The 15,819-nt window shown below is 33.0% G+C and overlaps 2 protein-coding genes across 3 annotated transcripts; one reads left to right on the forward strand and one right to left on the reverse strand.

Moving 5' to 3' along the window:
* Positions 1-1,107: 1,107 nt before the first annotated feature.
* LOC144559228 (flocculation FLO11-like protein) lies at positions 1,108-3,552 on the forward strand. 2 transcript variants are annotated; one of them, XM_078308226.1, is made up of 4 exons: positions 1,108-1,411; positions 1,531-1,660; positions 1,761-3,156; positions 3,259-3,552. In XM_078308226.1, the coding sequence occupies exon 3, from the start codon at positions 1,827-1,829 to the stop codon at positions 2,337-2,339; it is 513 nt and encodes a 170-aa protein (XP_078164352.1). In that variant the 5' UTR covers positions 1,108-1,411; positions 1,531-1,660; positions 1,761-1,826; the 3' UTR covers positions 2,340-3,156; positions 3,259-3,552. The 2 variants fall into 2 exon arrangements, with proteins under 2 accessions (XP_078164352.1, XP_078164353.1); XM_078308227.1 differs by lacking the exon at positions 1,108-1,411 and having other exon boundaries at positions 1,510-1,660.
* A 3,588-nt stretch (positions 3,553-7,140) lies between these two features.
* LOC144559561 (uncharacterized) lies at positions 7,141-7,957 on the reverse strand. Its single transcript, XM_078308623.1, has one exon. The coding sequence runs from the start codon at positions 7,702-7,704 to the stop codon at positions 7,414-7,416; it is 291 nt and encodes a 96-aa protein (XP_078164749.1). The 5' UTR covers positions 7,705-7,957; the 3' UTR covers positions 7,141-7,413.
* Between the last annotated feature and the right edge of the window lie 7,862 nt (positions 7,958-15,819).

A 15,819-nucleotide genomic window follows, 5' to 3' on the forward strand; every position in this document is an offset into this window, starting at 1 on the left:
TTTTTTTGGCATGCACTTTAAACAAGAAAATTTTTTCTTCACAAAATTATTTAGAGGATTGCCCAGCCCCCAGGCGGTCTGGTCCTTAGGGGACCGCCCCTGGCCTGGGCGGTCTGCTAGAGAGGGTGGGCCACTCGTGGGCCCAGCGGTCGTGGCAGTTTTAAAAAAAATGTGGGGGTAGTTTTAATTTTTTTTTTAGGGTATTAAATTATTAATAAAAATGGCCACTAATATTAAAACGTTTGTTTCGGAGTCATCGTGCAACCAATTGAATTTTCAATTTTTGAAGTCTAAATGGTCAATACAAACTGTTAGATATGATCTCTATATTAAAATGTGCTTGGAGATCAAATTTATATTTTTGAAATTTTTTTACTATTTATTAAACCAGTTTTAAAATCGTTCATTTTAATAAAAAAGTGAAAAATTTATGAAAACAACGAGTTTTAAAGCTGGCTTAATAAATATTAAAAAAATTTCAAAAAATGTAAAATTTTGTTTCCAAGCTTACATTTTAATATAGATTGAATGTTCAACAGTTTGAATCAACTGTTTAGACATTGAAAATATAAAAATTGAATCGTTTGTTACATTTTATGGACTTTGAAAATAGATTTTGTCAAACCAACTTGATTGTTTTGGTTTTACAAAAATCATAAGAACCGAGATGCCATTTCGGTCTGAAGTATTTTTTTTTCTAGAACCGAATTACTATTTCGGTCCGAGCTATTTTCACAGATTTAAAAAAAAATGATGTTGTAAAACTTGTAAAAATATCTCGGATTGAATTGTCATTTCAGTTAAAAAAAAAGTTATGAACAAAATGGTACTTCAATTCTTATGTTTTTTTTAAAAAATAATAATCATGTTGGTTTCAATAATTTTTTTTAAATATGGTTTATAAAAAAATTCGAAACGAAGATAAATATTAGATTCTTTGGGAAGGTAAAATATTAGATTTGCTGAATAATAATTAATAAATGTGACTTCGTGGGTCAAATGCTAGCTCAGAAAAAATCTGGAGGATGTCTTTCGAAAAGCCATTCTTTCGAGGTTACACGTGAAAAAGGTTCAAGTATAAAAGAAGTGGGTGAACCAATACGGGCAGTGGTCTGTGGTCTACTCAACACTTAAATCCAGCTCTGAGTGATTTCAAGTCCGCCTTCTTGTCCCATCCGAAGAGAGAGGTTGAGGGAGAGGAATCATAAGAACAGTCTTATTTTCTTGCTCAAAATTCACTGTTAAGACTTGAGAGAATAGCAAAAATTTCAATCTTTCTCGGTTCTTTGCGATCGTTTTTCCAATCCAATATTAGTATTTTGGTCGGGTTGTGTATTGTTTAGTACAGCTTCCCATATGGCGGTTTATCTGAGATCTATCTCTCTGTTCTAGTGCCACTTTTCATGATCAGGTTAGTTTTTCTCCGTTTCCGTTTCGTTTGTTTTTTTTTTTCGATTGAACGCGGTTTTATTTCTTTTTTCTCCTTTAGAGTATGGATCTTATTTTCTCGTTTGTCTTTTCTGGACTCAGTACTTACTCTCAGATCTGGCAAAGATTCAAGAGGAAAAGCTCAGTCCGGAGGAAAAAAAGGAAGAAGAAAGCTATCGATCTGCTAACACCCACTTTCGATCTGGCTTTCATCACTAGATCTTTACGCAAGGTATATTTATCTATAACGCATGTATATGTTTTTTAATTATTTATTTTCATTATATTTTGCGTTATCTTACACCTAAAAAATGGGTTTTCGAACTTTTTAGGGTCAATACTGATTCAAATTTAGTCAATCAAGTTGAACTGCTAGAATCATTAAGTACCGCTTTCCAATGGAGACGCTAATGGCTTTTGCTCAGCACCAGACCCAATATTCCAGGAACAAATCTCACCCATCTGATCAGTTTGCCTCGCCTCCTTCTAAAAACTTCCGGGCCATCAACTGCAGGACCTTCCAAGCCGGGTTACCCAACGTGAAATCCCCTCCTCAGTTCCACTCCGAGCCGCCCAAACAACTGAGCAAATCTAAATCGAAACCTATTTCCATAACCCCTTCCAAGTTGGCCAAGTTCAACAGTGAGGACCTTTCACTGTGCCCGCCTTTTGCAGGCCCCGCCTACTCAAACTCGCCGCCGCCAAGTTCTCTCCCCATACCCAAGTTCTCGCTTCGTCAGAAGAGAAGCATGTCCCTTGAGCTGCCAGTTTGTAAGTCTGAAATAGATATGCGCCCAATGGCGAAATCGGCACCTACCTCTCCTACTGGAGAGAGAGTGACTGAGTTTTCTCTTGATGTTGCCATTGCCACGGAGAATCTGAGAAGGATTCTCCATCTAGATGATGAATAGAGATGATCAACAACGGTGGGGGGGGGGGGGGGGGGGGGGTAGTGTTTGGGGGTGATGGGTGGATGTATATAGCTGGGTCTGATTAACCTCTAATTTAGTTTAGATATGTTAGGTCTGTATACAGTGTCTATTGGTGGCCAATCACAACAGGCATTTGCATGGTAGTCTTTTGTAGATTTTGCATGTTTAGGTGATTCCATATCTGTTCTACCTTCCTCAGTGTTTCTTTTCTTTGTTTTTCTTTTTTTATCCAATTACTCTTTAGATTAGCTTCTAACTCCAGTGCACACCAATTCTTCTGGTTTTTTGATTGAAGAAGTGGGGTGGTCACTGATTACTCTCTCTCTCTCTCTCTCATTGGATGTCTTGGAAGAGACCTCTTATCTCTCTCTCTTCCTCTTCCTAGCCCCCCTCCTCTGTGTGTGTGTGTGTGTGTGTGTGTGTGTGTCTACATATCCCTCTTTGTCAATTCTTCTGTTTCTCTTCTATCCAATCAGATCCAAGCCATTCTACTAACAAATTGTTATCCTTTATCGCCATCCTTCCAATAGTTATGCTTGCATTGAGTGCTTCAACAATATGTTATTATTGCATTAGGTTTCAGTACTAGAATTGGTCTCCCTTTGATCTTCAGAGAGGATGGAAAAATGAGGGAATGAAAAAGAATGTTGGAAAGTAGTCAGAGGAAGATTGCTAGGTTGGTAGGTTTCTCTTTGATTTTCAGAGAGGATAGAAAAATGCGGGAATGAAAAGGAATGTTTGGAAGTAGTCGAAGGAAAAATGCTAGATTAGTAGCTTAACCTGTGAACTAAATGAGGTATAATTCGTGTTCTCGTTTGTTAATTATTAATCCAATAAAGTGAAAAATGACATGGTTTGCTGAATGCTGATAGATTATCTTGTTTGATTGCATTATCAGGCTTAGCTTTTGATGGCTTATGCATATTAAAGGTAGCTTCAGGTCAACTCGGCACAGGTGTTTTCATTATAGATCTTGTATGTTAGCCCCTGAATTATCTTTTATCTGTTACCATATGTAAGATGTAGTTTGATTGTTTGTGATTAGCGTGTTATGAATTGTATGTTGTGATTGAGAGCTTGTTGTCTCTCACCTTTTATTAGGTTTCCTAAGTGTTTTCTTTCAGTTTCTGATGTAATCCTTAATGTACTTTTGGTAAATTATATAGCCTAATCAGGGGTATTTACTTCAAAATATACGGCAGTATGTTTTTGTTGTTATTATTTCTCAAGTTTGTTGGTCATTCTGAGCTAGCCCCTTTGACTACCTGATTGTGTTCATATTTTGCATCTTCTTATATGACTTGATTTAGGGAATTAAGAAAGTATGAAGGTCAGGAGGACAAAGGATAAACACAGTTTTGCATGATATTTTTGCCAAGTTATGTTATAGATACTGTTAAATGTTAATATATTTTCAAAAAGGAAAAATCAGGTCAAGATGCAAAAACCATTTCAGGTCATATGAATAGGTTAGTGTCTGCATGACCACACAAATCTGTTGTACTCGTGATTAGTCAATTTTTCAAATGATTAATCATTTCAATTCTTAATAATTATTGTGGTCAAGTGTTGTTGTTATTGTTTTTAGTATTGTTAGTATTAATGCAGGTGCTCAAGGATATTGACGTTTTAATCAGTCCTTTTCAAATAGTTTTTGGGGGGCACGTTAGGGCTTTTTATTTTTTTTTCTCATTGTTTATTAAACTGATATTGATGGAGTTGGCTGTTTTATAATTAAGAAAAGAAAATATTGCTACTTGTTTTTCAAAATAGCCTTAATCATAACTCCTTGAGAAGCTTCTAGTGCCCATGATAATCAATGCATTAGTGCTGGTATTAAAGATTAATTGTTGTGGTCCATTCTACGAGAACTGGGACCTCTTGATTCAATGCATTGCAACTAGCTAACTTGTAAGAGACCGTTTGACAAACGAATCTTGAGTAAAGCTAGTATACACTTAAGTATACTCTACTCTTAAGTTTAGGCTGTTCGATTTCTTTAAAAGTCGTGCAGATTTTTTAAAAGTCGTGAAAGCACGACTTTTAAAAAAATCAAACGGCCTAAACTTAAGAGTACAGTACACTTAAGTGTATATTAGCTTTACTCATGAATCTTTCATATATTGGGGATGGGCCCATGTGTTCTCATCTGGCGTGGGAGATAAACAGGGGCTGTACAAATTGGACAGAATACTTTTGTATCTATTTGTATTAAGAATAAGTATTACTTATTAGCAAAGTTAGGATATATTGTTTTTATCAAAAAGGTTTAGTGAACATAATTTTAAAATCTATTAAATTGATTTTAAAGGAGACGAATTCAAACTGTTGAAACCGATTATATATTTATATTGATGGCCTACCACAGTTTCCTTAAATTTAATCATGGAAACTAAGCATATTAAGCATTAATCTGATCTAAGTTCTTTGTTCAACTTAGATTATATTTGATATCCCACCCAACTGAACTCACAAGAATATTTGACTTCAAATTGCAATATTATTTGCATATTTCATACCCAGCTGTCAGTTTTCATACAAATAATTGATGCCTGCTAAAAATATGCATAATACAATTCAATGATTGTGATATAAATTTGGGGAAAACGATTGTTTAATATTCCTTCCCTGTATATTCAATGTGAACAGGCATTTATACAGTATACCAATTTTTCACAGTATTGCAGCATTTGAATACCGTTAGCTACAATTCATTCGAAATAATTTTTTTGCGAGGCCAATAACTTTTTCCCCATGCCAAAAGAAATTCATTTTGGCCCCTCAAGTCTTTTGATTTTGATTTTTTTTTTTCTAGTTAATACAACTCTTTTACTCAAGTGTACAAAAAAATCCTAACAATATAACATAAAGATGAATTTTCCAAGCTTCTAATTAGCCACACTCTGTAACTTGTTCTCATCCGTATGATTATGCTTCTTTTCCCTTATTTATTCAGATTGAATCATTTTTTATTTTATAATTCTTCTCTCCTCATTTGAAGAAAATGTACTTAATGTGTCTAAGATGCAAACAAATTTATAATTGATACAATTCTTTTGTATTATTCTGCAAGAATTCCTACACAAATTATCATGTTATTTTTTTTTTCTGTATAAAAGGTCATGTGTTTGTTTAATAAAGACATTTTTTTATCATAATTTGCTAGATGTAAGATTTTTTTATAGGTTATTGTCTTATCTTACAAATTAAAATTTTTCTTTAATGAATATTTTTTTTCTCGAAATTAAGTATGATAATAAAATTATTCAACATAGTTTTGAGTAACGATGTGGATTCTTTTATGAGGATGGATCCACTTGCACCTTTTTTGCTGACACCGAATTACACTCTACATTTTCAAAATTTTCAAAGTCCAAATAGTTGATCTAAACCATTCAACATGATGGATATATTAAAATGTGTTTGCAGATTAAATTTTACATTTTTTTGAATTTTTTTTATTATTTATTAAGTATTTTATAAAATCGTTGTTTTCATACCATTGAATTTTTGTACCTATCTTAATAAATAGTAAAAAAATTCAAAAAAAATGTAAAATTTTATTGGCAATCAGATTTTAATATATCCATCATGTTGAACGGTTTGGATCGACAATTTAGACTTTAAAAATATAGGATGTAATCGGGTGTCACTAAAAAAGTGTGTAAGTGGATCCCTCCTTTTCTTTTATATATGTAATGATATTCACAATATATATTGACTGGTTGAACTTTTTTGACATAAAAGGTCGTTTATTGACGCAAATAACAGAGCTGGTTTCCTCTGGTTATTTGGATAGAAGATACTAGATTGAATTGTGACATAAAGTGGACATATTACTAAATTTTCACAAAAAGTTAAGTAAATTGTGACAAAGAGCAAAATTTACTATGAACATATAATTCCATTGAGATACTTGTTGCCTGCTTAAGTAAATTATATTCTTCCATAAAATTCTCATTTCCTTTATAATTCCATTTAGATACTTGTTGCCTCCCGAAGCAAACTATATTCTTTCCATAAAATTCTCATTTCCTCTTTAAGGAAAGGAGAAGAAAAAAGAGAGAACAAGTGTTCATAAAGTTCCTTTATAAAATTGGCTTTAAGTTGTTCCAATACTGCTGTTGAAGTACAAGCTGTTGAAGCTTTTAAAAAAAAAAAGTTGTTCCAATATTGCTGTTGAAGTATAAGCTCCATCTTTTTATTGCGTAAACAATTAGAATTTAGATTAGAAATCAAATACTGTCAAATCTTATTATTGGAATCTGATTCACATTTTGGATTAGCAAATTCAAAAGTGCACAGGCAATGCGATTGCTAGTTTTTTTTTTATTCATATTAGTGTGGTTTCCATCAATAACAGAAACATATATGCTTTGATAAATCTAGCTTTAGTTCCTATCATTTTCAAATCGGTAAGCAGGAGGGGTAAAACAAAATAAGTTTGCTTCAGGAAATAAAATATAACTGTTTGGCTCATTTGTGTAAATAGACTAATAGGCTGGACTCCCTTAAAAGAAACCATATTTCCTTATCCTCTACAGTGAAATTTCTGATTGGATTGGATACATAATAGGATAGCAATTGAAGTATTGAACGATTTCAAAACAATACAAGTTCTCCTGAGAAACAGAAAATAAGCTCTATCAATATAAAATATTCAATGTGCCGCAAATTTTGCCAGGTACAACTCGTACCAGTAGCAACCAACACAGGATGGTTACCTTTTTTGGTACACCATTTGATGGCCACTGGCATATGCAGTCTGGTGCTTCCCCTGTATAAACTGCCCTCTTAGAGCAAATACCAGATAATTGCTTCAAATTGTATCAATGGAAGTAGAAAGATTTCATGTGAAATTGCAAAATTTCTCTTTAGAATATTTTTCTATATCGGATTCAATCCCAGTACACTCATAAAATGAAAAAAAGAATTACAGTTTCTTCCAACAAAATTCTCATGTATTGAATCCTTCTAATTTCCAAAAAACCGTTAAGAAAAGCAGCAAAAATCATATCCAGTTTAAACTCCTAGTAAAAACTAGCATCTAAAACTATACTTTTGTTGCATTCGACCTCTTTCTAAGCATCTGTCGCATTCCTTCTGCCACTCGAATGGCGGGGTTAGACTTGAACATACGACAAAATGACATGTGATCATTCACTGCCTCCTCTAAACTCACATCTTCATTTTTTTTCCTCCTTACCACCTCATCTCGTACTGCTTCAGAGCAGAGGCCACATAACCATTTTCCGCCAAAATTGGACTTTACCTCGACAATGTATTCTTGGGTGCATTCTTCGTTTAGGCCACAACACTCGCACTGTGCCGATTCTATATCCATTTTTCTGGTACTATGGTGTTCACTGTGATATTGTATGGTTGTGAGAGTATTTAAATGTACAGAAAGAAGAACACTGTGCAAGAAATAAGGAGTGCTGTATAAAGGGTTATGTAATGAGAGTAAGAGGGACAAAATAGGTTGGTTGGGGACGTTATTGTGGTTGGCCTTTTCATGATATTACTTTCTCATTTTTTTTTTAAGAATAAGGCCGTTTAAGTGATGTTTGGGGCAGTTGATGAAGTAGAGAATTAGATTCTTGCCCCAAGTTGTGATTTGCTTTTGGCACCATTTTGGCTTTTTATGAACTTTATTACTAAGTTGTGTCGACAATTGAACTTTGAGTCATAACATTTGCATTTAATATTTAATTTTCTTTTTGGCAAATTTTGGCAAATTACTACATTGACCTGTATAACTTTCTTATTTTCCAAAAGATTGCACTTAAAATTCTTAAAAGAACTCTGCAAAATCCTGAAAATGGTATCAACTCCGATCAAAATATTTTGATATACCGAAGCAATTACAATTATTTATGCAGGTATAAATCAGGAAATAATAACTCTAGCTTTCGACGAAATGTATGTTGTTCCTTTTGTTATCTCTTTAGTTATTTGCCGATATAAAAATGGAGAATGATCTTTCTGTTCCCTTGTGTATAGTTGTTTTAACATTTAGGAGACAAACTTTGTTTGTTTCTTTCTTATTTATTCAATAATGCATAGTGCATTGATAAAGATATCTTTAATGTACTAACCACCAATATGATAGCAAGCTTTAATTGAGCATATCCCTTAATCATGCAAAAAAGGACACTCAAGTCAACTTTAGTTAACAACTTTAACAAATTCCAAAATAATTGAATGTAAATTTACTCAATTCAGACCCTACCATACGTGCCTACTGGCATTATCTTTTTTCTTGTGTTTTTTCTCTTTTTCTAAAGTCTACTAAAGTGCAATTATTGAATTATTTGAATGATTTTCTTTCTATTTGTGCTGTCTAACATGTTAGCTTCGGAAGCCATGAGAGAGGGAGTACTGATATACTAAATTAGCCTAATAAATTAATAAAATCAAAACATTTTAATTAAGGTTGTACAAAATAGCAAACCTTTGACGTGACTTGAATCCAATCTAGCTTTTATCCTATGTTGATCTCAACTTAAAATTTTGTAGAAAATTATCATGTCTGACTGATCCATTTCGCAACATAAAGAAAGTTGAAGCGATTATAATCTTGCTTAGAAATTATAACTTACTTGAAGTTAATTCAATATCTATCAAGGACTTGTATGAAAACATAGTTTTCAAAATTCAAAATTAAAGTTGATAGCCACCATCAAACCATTTGAGCACTAGATTTCATCATTGGATTTCAGAAAGGCAGGATGGAGCCTATTCTTATTTTATTTTCTTAATGGAGATGCTTTTGTTGAGTAAAGCAGAGCAACATAGTGTACAATAAAGTTGGCACAGGAGGTTATTTTTATAGGATATATTCTCTTTCTGTATCATTAATTTTTAGTTCAACACCACTATCAAGCCTCACTTTCTATCTTTTCTTCTTTCTTTTTCTGATAGAAAAAGATGATACTTGCCTGATTGTGTTAGTTGAGTAGTCAATATGAGTATTAGAGATAAGACTGTATGTGAAGTGGAATTCAAAGGTTAAATGCTTCACACATGCTCCTGTCCTCCTATAACTAGACATATTTACATATCCACCAAATAATTTAATTTCGACATTTCCTGTGTTTCTGAGAAACCAATTTTCCTTGTTGCTTTAAGTGCATAATATTGCTTCTTAAAAAAGTTGTTGTATCATACTGAGCTCCAAATAGGACCTACACAGAAAAAAGGCCCAACTGTTCCTATCAAACATGGTACCAGTTGGTACTAAATAGTGGTAGTTTGATGCAGGACCACAAATGATTTATAGGTTGTTCATTTATATTTCATCAGTTTCTTTTTCTGTCCAGTTCTGTTAGATCCTAAATGAGAAACTCAAATCGAAAAACCAGAACAGAAAGAGTCTTATTGCTATTTGTTTCCATTCCATTTACAATTCCATTATTCCAGAATTCAGATCATTTATATCCTACATATTCACTAAATATACCCAAATATATCCTCCTCATATCACAACAAAGATAATAAAAAGGATGTAAGATCAAGAATCCCACAAAATTCCTTGCACTTATCCAGAAAAGTCGAATGCAAAAATTATCTTTGAAGTAACAGTACAGTCCACTGGTATGGAACCCACCCCATGTATCAGTATCAGTAAAGTAAAAGCACACAAAATGATATTTAAACAGTACCACTAAACTTGTTTGGCACCTGTACATTTCATAATTCATATCAAGTCAATTAGACAAAAGGTGCCATCAGCAACAAGGTTGTACCGTTACCGTACAGTATATTGTTGAGAAAATTAGCCTCGGCATGCACTCGATCTGCCTCACTTTTCTCAATTATACCATGAAAAATGAAGAACTTATGAATGATAAACAAACCCCAAATAGCCGAACAATTCTGTATTCTTCTTCTTCCATTTTTCTGTGCAAAAATTACTAGTAAAAGGAGAATTTAATCATTATTGAGCAAGCCCGTTTTAAATTTTATTGTGTTTTACGATCTTGGCCCAGTTGGCAGCATTTGTAAAATTGGGCTATTTCATATTTACAAACTTGTATTCCTTACTTTTATGACCAACTTGTAAAATTAACTGTCAAACTTCTAGAAATAATTCCAAAATCCTGATCAAGACAAAACTAAATAATGCCAAACTCCCATCGTTCTTTCTTGCAACTCTTGACTTGCAGCTACATTTCTCATTTTATGAAAGATAATTGTTTGCAATTTTGGTCAAGAGACTAGATAGACTTAAGTTGGGTGGTACGGCTTACGGATCAATTATTCCTTGTGAAGTCTTACAAGAGTTTTCTTTCATTTACTTTTATTTTAGGGTTTTTGTAATAAAATAAAATCTGGCATGTCATTTGGCAGCCAAACCTTGTAAATAACTTCTTTTAGTATCAATATATTTGTTAGCGGCATTTCACCACCAACTATCAAAAAAAATAAAAATAAATAATTGTTTGAAAAATGCATTTTTTTTTTCTTTCTCCAACGGCATTGCGCATGTATTGCGAACTTAATTTTCAGAAGCAATATTTTATTAATTTCGTTCGACGCTTAATTTGATGAGAATGATTTCTCTCGTCCATGCTAAAATGATTTATTACTTGCCCCACTAACAAGACAGTGTCACGGACGTAAACTATATAAAAAATATTCAGAAAAATATAAATTTTATTCATTTTTTGAATAACATTATATATTTTTTTTAATATTTCATACATAATTCATGGTCGTGGCAACATTTTTTTTTGTGGACAAGTATCAGACGCTTTGGTCCAGGACAATTGTTAGCTGACATTTAATTTAATTTAATTTTATGTACTAATAAAATATTAATTCTTATATGATTTTATCAAGTCAATTTTTCAAACTATAAGACCAATATATAGAACTTAGTCCATTTGAGAGAATTTTGAATAATTTCTTTAGAGTTTGTTCTGCATATATACGATGAGTGACAAGCACTAAATAAATATTAAAATTTATGTATATCTAATATTTATGTCGGATTTTCACTAAATATTAAGCTAATATGTACCTTTTTGTCCATTTGAGAGAATTTTAAATAAAAATGCATTCCACCGTAATTAATAAAATACGTTTATAAAATCCGTCTACAATTCAAATATCCTCTAATACATGCAATGTTGGAGAGGATAGACAGTTTCTTTTGGGTGATCGTTAACAAACCTCTTGCAACTATTTACATAAATTGATGGGAAATGCCGTTGTATTCTTCCTCAAGTTTATTATCTGCCGTCATAATACCACTACTTGTGTCATTATGCGGACAATAAAATCTGCACAAAAAACAGACCTAGTTGTTTTGTGTTTGAAAAAAAGCTCTTATTTCGTGGTTTGATCGTGACTCACATATGATTTGTTTGTGAACATTTTGTTTGTTACTGAATCGAGTTGTTAATGAGCCAGTTCGTTATTAGATCAGTTCAAACTTAACGAGTTTAAGCTGGGACGTAGCTTGCTCGTCAGCTCACGAGCTAGCTCGGCTAAGTATCAATTTGTATGAATTTGTGTGCATTTTATACTGTCCAACTCGGTCAAGCTCGATTCAAAAAGTATGTAAAATTTATTTCTTTTTTAAAACAAGATCCAGCCAAACTCAGCTCGTCGGCTTGTGAGCTAACTCAGTCCAGTTCGTGACGATTTCAAAATGAAATTTTAACTCGGATCCCTAAAGTCAGCTCGCTCATGACTCGGATGAACCAGCTCATAACGAGTTCAAATTGAACCCAGCTCGTGACGAGCCAACTCGTTGCCACCGCTGTTGCATGACACGAAACAGCATCTCATATGATTATGAATTCGAATTTAATTACTATATTTTTTATGTAGGCTCAATTTTCAGCATTGATTATATCAGTAGTTACAAATTAAACTATAATAAAAAAATAAGTTTGAGACATATCCGTCAAGATTCAGAAATTCATCGCTATCTATTAATTTAAACTATCTCTCAAAAAAAATAACATTACAAACCTTATCATCCCCTATTCTTCTCTTAGTTACCCATATGCTACATGCATATGGTCTCACTGTCAATCTACATTTTCAATTGGATATATATATATATACCGTATCCATATTAATTAGGGGTCGTAGTTAGGTTGAGGAATTAATTTAATTGGATAGCTATTTTTAAAATATAATAAGACTAGACTCATAAGCCATATATCCACCGGAGAGAGCATTAAAGTCGTTTGATCTTCATAACGAATAATAGAGAGAGGTTAATTTAGTTGTTAATTCAGCAAAATACTGTTGTTAAGATATATCACCAAAATATATATTAGTTAATGTCTCCGCAATAAGAAATTAATATTCTAAAAATAAATTATAAGATCAAGTCAGTTGAACTAGATAGTAACTTAAAATTTTGAGTTCGGATCCCGACCGTCCAATTTGTTTTGGCACAAATTTTAAAGGAGTTTTGTACATTTTATCTATTATTGGATTTGATCGGATTCTTATTGGACGGTTCGGATTTTGAGTTTGGATACATATAAAGACAGAGCTAGAGTAATCCAAGATTAGACAACTGTTCTACTATGGATTTGGAAAAATAATTTCAGTGAATATGTTATTTTGTTGTTGTCCAATATTGAAATTTTTTTTTGCCCTACCCTGTGAAGCTTGATGAGTTTCTTACGCAATTCATATTTTATTTTCGACACCCACTAACTCACTTTCGCTAGTTCCCTTGTTCGTCACATTGTCACAGATCATATATTTTTTTCTTTTTTTTTCTAACTCCTTTTTACCTCTTCGCTTTGAACACTTTATAAAAAGAAAGTGAAGAAACAACAAAAAAATAATGAAGCAAGTGCACAAAAAGAAAAGAAAAAAGAGGGCCATCAATGCTGATGCGAACAAGATGTGAGTCGAGCGCCAGTCGGGTTGTTCAAGGCTAGAACTTAGACAGTTAGAGAACTGGTAACCTTGAATTTTTTTGTTGGTAACTGTAATTTTTTTTGCTGCTAATTTCTATCCATTACGGACTCAAATTTTGACTACACCACTAAATCCGGACCATCTAATTGGCTTTAGCATGATATAAAGAATTTTGTATATTTCACTTCAAACCAAATTAGTTTGAATTCTAAGCAAACGATTCGGATCCAAACTAAAATTTTAGTTACCTCATAAAATCCGAACTTCGAATCAGGTAGCTACGAGAGAGAAGTTTGCACCCGTCAAGTACCTGACAATTAGACAACATTTGAACCAGTTTGATCAATGTATTGGTACCTTGTCTAGGAGATCGGTCACTTTTGAGATTCCAAGTGAATAATCGTATGTTGTTCCTGTTCACCTGACTCGAGCATATCAGGAGACGTGAAATTATAAATGAGCAATTTTTGTGGCGCATGTAGTTACATCTTACATGCAAATGGGATTGGACGTAATTGAAATTTTAGATATATTGTTGGGAGGTTTTTTTTTTTGTTGGATGAATGTCAATGGAATGCACATCCTCTCCATTACCGAATCTTTTATAATTAGTAGATCCGGACCATTTTTTAAACTTGACATGAATCTCAAAGCTCAATAATACTGCCCTTGCACTAGCCTGAATTTCAAATTGGTTGAAATTTAATCTCAAACCACCGTAAAGTGAAAATAATCCTCTACAGTGCTTGGGAGGATACGAATCCATGTCAAATTGTCAATGCATGGGAAACAGTGGTACACGTGAAATTAGACTCAATTTATTTAGTATGAGATAAAAGATCAAAGTTGTAAATCATGTACAATACATGCACCGAAATTTTGAGTCCACGATCTTCAATTCGGAGCACAATTCAACTAATTATAAAATATAATAGAAACATTTGTATACGTGAAATTAGACCCAATTTCAATTATAAAATATAATAGAAACATTTGTATACGTAGAATTAGACCCAATTTTCAATTATAAAACATAATAGAAACATCTGTATACGTGGAATTAGACCTAATTTTCAATTATATAATATAATAGAAACATCTGTATATGTGGAATAACACATGCATCTAATTTTGAATTCAGAATTTTCGATACAGAGCACAAATTCAACCAATTATAAAATAATAGAAACATTTATATGCGTGGAATTAGACCCAATTTCAATTATAAAATATAATAGAAACAATTGTATACGTGGAATTAGATTTAATTTTCAATTATAAAATATAATAGAAACATTTGTATACGTGAAATTAGACCCAATTTTTTTTTGAGATCGACTAATAGTCCCCCTACTTCATTCCCCTAAACATTTTCCTAACTAACTGATGCATAAAGTACGATGGAGATCACTAACTATATGGGGGACTACTAACTATCTAGGGAACCACTTATATTTGAAAAAATTTACAACTGTCGCGCGCATATATGGATACTTTTATGCTCAAGCATTACCATATAATATATTAAGTATTCATACCTAAGACATTAAGTTTTAAAAAAAATGGACATCAACTTTCTTTTACATACCCATCTTTTACATAATTTTAGAAGTGGATTTTTTTTGTCCGTTTAATCTTGTCAATATTTCTAACGATCTGTGAGAAATTTTGCGAATCTAAAACTACAAACATCTTCTACGTAATTTTTTTTTCAAATGAGATCTAAGATGTGTTATTTCTAAGGGGCACCGCTAATTAGCTCGAAAATTGAAAATAAATGCGATTAAAAGTAAATAGATGAGTTTAGAGAAATTTGACACGCGGGATGTTAACGGAGTTCGGCAAAACAAAGGCCTACGTCTCCAGGGCTTCGTAACCTCAAGTGGTGCGTCTTTCTATTACCCAATACTAAATAATTACAACTTGTGAACCGGCGAGCCCTTACAACCAAGGAAAGTCACACGGCCAACAAAAGATGAGTGCCGGCGAGCCCTTACAACCAAGGGAAGTCGCACAAGCTACTTGAGATGAGCGCCGGCGAGCCCTTACAACCAAGGGAAGTCACACGAGCTACTCGAGGTGAGAACGAAGTCTCAAAGTCTAGATGAATAAGAGAAACACTCAATAGATCACTCTAACCTAATCTAGCTTGAGATTAATAAAGTAGATTTGAGGTTGTTTGAGAGATATTGAAGTTTTAAGCTCAATCAACAATGGTGGAACCAAGCTCACAGAAAATCGCCTCTTTTGCAATTAGGGATGGCTAGGTTAATTTGGGAAGAAGACCCAATCCCCTATTTATAGAGTCAGCTCAAAAATTAGCTAATTGAGCTAAAACGTTACAACGTTTTCCCTTTGCGATTTTTAGGTTTTCAAATTGTCTGACAGCTCAGCTTAAACGATCCAAAACGTTACAACGTTTATAAAATGTTACATAACGTTTTGCTCTGTAAAATCTTGATCAAAAACAGGAATTTTTGAAGCTCATATTTAATTAAAACGTTACAACGTTTTGTGAAAACGTTATAACGTTTTAGGACTTTTGTACAACTGGATTTTACCG

This window comes from Carex rostrata, chromosome 9 (assembly GCF_964058835.1).
Source record: "Carex rostrata chromosome 9, lpCarRost1.2, whole genome shotgun sequence".
Classification (NCBI taxonomy): Eukaryota; Viridiplantae; Streptophyta; class Magnoliopsida; order Poales; family Cyperaceae; genus Carex; species Carex rostrata.